Genomic DNA, 8,350 nt, shown 5'->3' on the forward strand with positions numbered 1-8,350 from the left:
CTATTTATACAAACATGTGAACGAGCTGAAAACTGACTTGTTCCCCCTTTTACCGTATGTTAAGTTGCATCATTTTTAAATTCAGATAAAGTTTTTAAGAATATTTTTGACTGCAAATCGTATTTGTGCCATTCTCCAGCAATAAATGATAGGATTTAACGACGAGTTTATAAAAACTATGGCTGTGGCAACGTCATAAGCGAGAGTAACTGACTGTGTAACACCTAATATTGCTTCACTCACGACGACTGAAATAAACGGAAGATAAAATGCCAGCATCAATCCATAAACATAAAGAACAGTCACGGCCGACTTTTTGCATTTTAGTACGTCGACTGTTCTACAAAATGGTTGACCCATCGTTTGGTTCTGTGGAAATATCTGACGTTGATGCTTGCGAGCAATCTGGAAGATTTCAAATGTGCTTACGGCAGTCACTAGCGATGTCACTGAAAATATTGCGGCGGGTATGATAATCCAGTTGTCCTTCAACCACAGCTTTAAAATTGTCAAAATAGACAAAGATACCAATATTGCTGCTACCAGTGTTAGCACCCTTGGAACTGTGATGGTAGCTTTGTATCGCAAGTGGAGTTTCAAAGAAAGGAGTCTATCGAAGGAAACTCCGCTTACAATTACAAAAGATAAACTTCCCGTGATCCACCCAATGAAAAACTGTGAAAGTCTCAACTTACAGTACGCGTCGAAATTGCCAAGTAGTTCTGCTGATTTAAAAGCGACAAAGAACGGCTGGCCAAGCAATCCAACAAGAAAATCAGAAAAAGCTAGGCAAAACAACAATGCGAATGATGGCGAATGAAGTTCTCTTGTTTTCCAAATGACAAGCATTGTTGCGCCATTAGCCATAACTGTGGTGTACGCAAACAAAGAGGTAACAACGCACGATACAACACTGACAGTGATGCTCTCACTTGAATGTTGCCAAAAAACGTCCAAGAAAAAACACGTCAGGTTTGTTTCGCTCAAGTTTACTACCTTTGTTGCCATTGATCTGAAAGATGCAATTGACGAAGCCTTGTCCAGAGTTGAGCTCTCCTTTTGGGTACTGTGGAAAATTAACAGTAGCTAGTTGTGCCGCACTGAAAACTGTACTGAGGATTATTTCGATTTTGGTTTCATCTGTAGCTTGCCGGTTCGATAATGTTTAGATATGAAAATAACTGTTCTGTCGCTAGGTTTTGATAGATTCTGCAGCTGCCAGTATAATTTTGGCATAACCGTTATCATAAGCATAATTTGCACTTTTGGCTAGTTTTGAACCACCAAATTGTCATTTATTGATCATGCCACCAATTTTATTGGACCAAGGACACGTATTACCAATTGCGACAATTTTATTACAAAGTGCGACGATTATTTTAAAAAAGTGCGACAGGTATTAGAAAAGGCGGCGATCATTACAAGTGCGATGATTTTATTTCCAAATGCGACAATTCTCATCACAAAGTGCGACAGGATAAATAGCATCTAGCAGATTTGTAACTATATCATGGATATTCGCCTCGCATTCACAGCAAAAGCTTACTTGTTGAAAAGCTGTTTAGATAAACACGGTTTAAATTTGTTTTCTCTTTGTAAGCCGCCTACGGTAGGTTTTCTATTGCAAATTTAGTGCAAATACATAACGTGTTAATGTTCATTTGAATTCTGTGTAAAAGCCGGTGTTCCATTTTTCTTCTAGTGTTTCTGGTCTAGGCCAATTTCGAACTGTCACAATTCCCTCCGAGACTGAGAGAATAAAACAAAAACAATGAATTATTTTGCGATTTCTTTTGTTTTCAATTCCCCTCAGACCCCTCAGCTTCGGGCCAAATTATGAATTTGAATAATTCGAAACTGGCAAATTCAGTCTGTTCAGTCACCGGCTACCTATACATCGCGGCGTCGAAAGAGAATTTACCTAGACGTGAATTATCATCTTGAATACCGCCAGATTTCTCTTACATTCAGCCTATATCAAAACCGTTTAATCCCGGGGAGGGTATTCCCTTATATAAATTATATACGTATGTGCCGTCGCAAAGGGTATAGTTTTTTGCGCCATTTCGGTGTGAAAACGAGTATAGATTTTCCCAATTTTGGTCCTGGAATCGGGTATGGTTTTCCAGGAAACTCCGAGAGTGTATAAACGTATTTGTCGTTTCATTTCCAAAATTCGAATGGGTTTTAAGAAATCTTTTTGCTTGAGCTCTGGTGTAAAAATGATGACTTAATTTCTACCTATACCAGGTTTGATAACCAGTATGGATTTAGGACCCCGGGCCTGAAAACGGGTCTGGAAAATAGCGTTTTTTGGTCTGAAATAGGGTCAGGATTTGGAGAACCGGGTGGCACACCCGCACCAAGAATTCCCTAAAATAATCATTGTATGTGTCCATCAAATAGAGTCGAGTTGTTAGTTGTGGGCGGATTGAAAAAGGAAGTTCAGATTAAGAAAAAGCCTAATTCAGCGACAATTGTTTACGTATTTAGTGGGGGTGGATACATTAAGCCGGTAAAAAATGATCGCCAAGGAGATTATTCAAGGTAAAGTGATGCTTTTATAGTACATAGTGAAATATTATTTCCCAAAACAGATATGCAGATATTTTATAGAGCGTTTTCACATGACGTCTTGGCGGCCATATTAGAAAGATTAAGATTCACGTTTACGCCAAACGGCAGACGTGAATTTGTACCACGTGACTAAGTTTTCCCCTTATTTTCCGTTTACTCTTTATTGCTTCTACACAAAAATAAGTAGTTTTATGCCAGTTTTAACCATAGGAATCGTTGGGGACTGTTTTTATCTGCTTATTTTCTATTCTGAGAAATTCTCAACTTGAGTCCGACGTTTGCCGTTTGCGGTCCAAGACAACGAAACGGCGGCCATGTTGGTGTACCAAGACAACCCTGAGTGGGAATTGTACTCTTTCCTTATGTAAAAACTTTGTTTTGTTGCAATAAATTAGCATAGATGCTGGCCACGTGAGTGAAAACGCTTTATAAGACCGTCAAATCGATACTAATATGATACTATATAAGAATTGCGAAGGACTTGTAGGAGAAAAACAACTCTTGCCACCCAGTCACTCTTAAGGTGACTCGACCCAGTTTTTTTGGGGGGGTACCATCCTACTTTGAAGCTCTCTGGTATCCCCACCTTTACTTTTATCGTAAGTCTAACACATAGAATGGATAACATATAGATCAATCTACAATATAACATAAAATTTTTGGCGATCGGAGTAAATGTCACGATGTTATAATGCCACGCCCCTTTGAGGTCTGAGTCGAAAATCTGCTGTTGCCGGCATTTTTTCGTGAAAATCTCTCGGCTACACATAGTGCGCATTAGTGCCTTGCGCTGAACAGAGTTTCACCGAAATCGCAAAGACCCAATTCGAGAAATTCAGCGGTTTCCAAATTTAGGTCATAATTTATGCGCAAATGATAAGCAAACTTTACACGGATTATATCTAATAAACTATGAGATTCATCTCTGTATTTTGGGCATCCTTATAACAGATGGGTCCTTGCAAGTCAGCAAAACAATTTAGGGCCTTGTAAATGCGCGCGATTTTGAGCAAAGCAAACATTTAGAAATTATAGTTTTCGCTCTTTGTTGACGTTTGTCAGCGTTTAAGAGTTAATCTCACGAAAAAAGCATTTTCTTAAAAATTCGTAGTTTTTTTTCCTTCAAATTTTTTCAGGGCCACAATTGATTAACTAACAACCCGGACTCTGAATTTCATGGTCATTGAAAAACTGTGACATTATCTTCTATAAGCCCAAACTTGAGTAAACATTGAAGATTTTTAGCGTTTTGGCTGAGTTTGTGCTTTGGGAGTTGTCTATTGTTTCTAGTCTGTCATTATACAGCATTCTTGTTCAGCACGCGTGCAATGACCGCGCTTGGTGGGGATACCAGACAGCTTCAAAGTAGGATGGTACCCCCTAAAAAAAACTGGGTCGAGTCACCTTAAGTGTTTTCCATAAAAGTCCTTGTAAATTCTGAAATTTTTAAACTGTCGTTAAATCTTTCCCTTACGCATTTAAGGGCTCAAATTGCCTGTTATGAATAAAATCAGTGGAGATTTGAGCCTCGTAATGCTTAAGGAAATATTTTAAGACAGTTTTTCAACATTTACAAGGATTTGTATGGAAACCATTCAAGCGTGACTGGTCGGCAAAAGTTGTTATTCTCATACAAATCCTTCTACTTTTCGTCGGCCGCTACTTTTGAGATATAAAACTGAAAATTTACAGGTTACCTAATTTTAACTGATGCTCTTTCAGTTTGTGCTAACAAAATTTTACAAAATCAAACTATTTCGTGTTTACCGAAAGTTGATCACTAAATAAATGCAAAAGTTCTATTACAGTTATATTAATAAGTGAATTATCACTCAAAGGGATATCAACTATTTTTTAAAATAACTGAGATAGAACATGTTCAGACTACAGCTAACTAAAGATATCAAAAGAGTATAAAGTAATCTACACTGAATCCACGCCATAAAAGGATGAATAAAGCAAGGTAATGGAACCCATGCTAACCAAGGTAGAAAACTGATACGTATTCCGAGGGTATGTTACGGGTTATATTCAACAGGTTATATTCAATGGTAGTCTGATGACGTCAACTGCATGAAAATTCAAGTTGACAAACATCAAGCTCCTCTGACCACCGTACACTTCTACCAAAGCCATTAATGTCCTATTTTTTTTTTCTCTTATTTGTTATTTTATTCTTACTGACCATATAATGAGTAAATATCATATACACGTGTGAATAAAACTAAACTGAACTTCGACGAAAATTGGCAGCGAAAACTTCATTAACTAAGTATATTCTCTTTCTTTTTGGCTACGTCCACACGAATCCGGATAATTTTGAAACCGCATACTGTTTTAAACGAACCAGTGAATTCGGAAACCAAAACTGCGCGCATTTTTTTGAGGCCGCTCGCCACAGTGGTTCAAGTCCCCGTCCACACGAATCCGTATAGAAAATATGCGGTTCCAAAAATGTCCGGATTCGTGTGAACAAGGCCTTATACATAATGCCGAATTGAAAAACTCCACAACACTTGACCGAAAGGTTGACATGAACGCCTGGTAATCATACAGTAATATTTGGAATATTTTTTGTTCACACATATACACTAAGAGAAACTTGAAAGTTTACAACTTGACGCAAACTTTCAACCAGCAAGGTAACATTATCCGACGAAGTTAGGAAAATCCTACGAAATGTTCTAGGGAAACTGAATGGTACCAAAGTCAAATGACTTCTCCTCTTCTGGCATATTTTTCCCCTACTATAAGCATTAACTTTGTTTTAATAAGAAACGTGCGGGTGGGTATAATGGGCAATTGCAGTAGTGCAAGTCGATTTACGAGTGTGCTGCCCCGTCCACTCCCATTCCGATATTTTTGAAAACGGAGATTGTTTTTCTTCGTGATCAAAAAAAAAATACACATAAAACGATGGAAATACGATAGCATCCCTTATTGAGCATGCGCAGGCGGCATGCATCATGCTAGAAGTTAAATGCTAGAAGTTATGCTAGAGGTGGTATATGATGTATGGCATCATCGTATTCGTCCCTCCATGCACGTGTAAACGAAAAGCTGGCGTTTTCAAAAATCTCCACTCTGGAGAGCGTTTTTGAAAAGATGCTTTTTCACCGGATACTTGTGAACGGTAGGTTAAACCGAAGAAAAACATATCCGTTTCAAACAAAAACGGATACGTGTGGACGGGGCCTGCATGTCAGTTGATATGAATAAAACAAAGAATTTTAACTCCTACTTGTATCTCGTCTTCAGTTTGCTTTAAACGCAAATCTACGTATTGACTCTAGCTGGTCCAGCTCCTTTAGGACAGAGTTCCATATTTACAGGATGTTCGGCTGGTCTTTAAACTCCAAGAAGAACCTGAGAAGCCGATTACCCGGCCGGCTCCTGAATGAAATATCGACTAAGCTGTTATTAATAAAATCAAAACATGAAGTCGTTAGAAAAGAGATAAATGAATTAAATGAATCAATCATAACAATTTGTGTGAGCATAAAGTAGCCTAATCGAACCAGGGGTCCGTTTCTTGGGTCACGCCAACGTTTCGGGCTCGAAATCAAAAATTAGTTTAAATCAAAATCTGAAGAATAAAAGCGAGGGTCCGGCTAACAAACCAGTTCATTTTGACTCGCCAACTGATCAATTTTTCTGCAAAAGTATTGAAACCTCGATTTTGACTAAACAACAACAGCTTTCCGGACCAGGTAATTATCGGAACTTTGGAGAAAGGGCACCAGGTTCCCGAGGGGGTACTCCTGAGAATTCTTGGTAGGGGTGTGTCGCTCGGTTCTCCAAATTCTAACCTTATTTCAGACCAAAAAATGTCATTATTCACACCCGTTTTCAAAGGTGGCCTCTTAAATCCAGGCCCATTCTTAGGAATGGCTTTTAAAAAATTAAGTCACCATTACTTAGATTAGAACAGCAAAAAAGATTTCTTAAAATCCATTTCAAATTTTCACATGATTTTTCTTTCTTTCCAGTTGTCATTTGGAACTGAATGATAAATACGTTGATACACTCCCGTAGTTCTGTCAAAAACCATACCCGATTCCAGACCGAAATAGGCAGAGTCTATCCACAATCTTTCGCTTGCCAATGTTTTAGGCCATTGTTTTAGCACCTTCCCCAACCCCCTCCTCAGCAAGGAGCCTGGTCCCAGGGTAAGCATAAATGACATAACAGTGACGCTTTTCGAGCACAATGGTAAGACTTTTTAGCACTAAGCGTAAGCGCCAATCGTTATTTTATGGCGAATATTCGAGAAGAATTAGTAACTAAATCTGCGTCTACAAACGTTGGTATTCAACGGGAAAACGCACCGTTAAAAATAAAGAAAAGAGGTTTTTTTTCTCTAATTAACAAAAAAAAGACGGATTCTCACATTTTTTCCCAACATCAAAGTTTTTTATCGTTTTCTTGGCGAATACTTTGTGCTACTTCTCGTCTTCTGCCAAGTTCAATGCTCCAGTAATTTAAAAAGTGTTTTACATCGATCAGCTTGTCCTTCTATCGCTGGATCTTGGACTTAGCATTGTCTATCTCACTCCTCTTTAGCTTCTTGATTTTTTCAATTTCATCGTCGATCAACTTCTTGTTGTCTTCTTTCATTTTCTTAAGTTCTTCTTCAAGGTATAATTTCCAGCCGTTTAGCTTCTTTTCACTGACTGGCCAGAATTTCCTTACAATTTTATCGAGGCTAAAACCAGCCCCTAATCCGGCCACTCCGCCCCCGGTTCCTCCAAGGCCACCGAACAACAGCGCACTTACAGTCGCTTCCGCCGCAATGAATCCTGTAAATGAAATGTGAAGATCTCAAATTGTGGCGTTTTCATTCTCATACACAAAGTGGTGAATACGTTGTTCAGTCAGTATTTGTTTTCTTCACACTGGAAGCGAAGTTAGTTTCAAGTAAGCACTTGATTCAAGTGCACTTGGAAATCTTAAGTCGCTCTGTAGAAAACACGGCTTCACACTCATTGACAAAGTATATTTCTTGAAGTAAAAGGTGTTAATCTCTCCGTTCGTTAGAATCTTGGAACCGCTGCACGTACACATGGTGCACATGGCTTTCATTTCTTATAGGTCAAGTGTGTTCGCAAGTGTGGTGAAGCCCATACTTGACGTCGAACCCGGGGGAGGCATTTTTGGGTGGGGCTGTGCCGCTAGGACCCTTGAACCCTTAGCCTGTTATAACTAGTGATAGCTGCAGGTGAAACTCGTGCCCCCGCTGCTTATTACATAGAACACGTGATGTCATTATTGCAGGTCTCACTATTCAGTACTATTTTGACGATAATTACTGGGAACCCGAACGCTGTATTAGCCTGATTAGCTAATGCAGCGTTCGGGTGCCCTGTGGTTACCAAATAGTAAGACCTGCATTGATGACATCACGTGATCTATGTAATAAGCAGCGGGGGCACGAGTTTCACCTGCAGCTATCACTAAGTTATAACATAAAATTCGATAAAATAATATTTTTGCACTGCATAACAATTTAGTTCAAGGTGCTAAACATACCAAGCCCTCCACCAGCTACACCGACGGCAATTAACCCCGCAGATTTCGCGAAATTGCCTGTGAAGTAGCTCCATGGATCCCTCCAGGCGTTATATTTGTCGTCAGGCAATTCTTCACTGATGTTGGACTGGGAAGCTTGACATTCAATTGCCATAAACTTGCTTTCGCTGAAATTAGAAACATTTGCCATCAAATCATCCCACTGTTCAAACGCTTTGTTTGCATTTGTCGTTACGTTGGCGAT

At 39.1% G+C, this 8,350-nt stretch overlaps 1 protein-coding gene across 1 annotated transcript; it reads right to left on the reverse strand.

Moving 5' to 3' along the window:
* Window positions 1-1,152, reverse strand: LOC140927181 (trace amine-associated receptor 7f-like). The gene has a single exon (XM_073376827.1). It carries the CDS (start codon window positions 1,006-1,008, stop codon window positions 82-84), a length of 927 nt encoding a protein of 308 aa, XP_073232928.1. The 5' UTR covers window positions 1,009-1,152; the 3' UTR covers window positions 1-81.
* Window positions 1,153-8,350: the final 7,198 nt, after the last annotated feature.

Source organism: Porites lutea, chromosome 2, assembly GCF_958299795.1.
Source record: "Porites lutea chromosome 2, jaPorLute2.1, whole genome shotgun sequence".
NCBI classification, from domain to species: Eukaryota; Metazoa; Cnidaria; class Anthozoa; order Scleractinia; family Poritidae; genus Porites; species Porites lutea.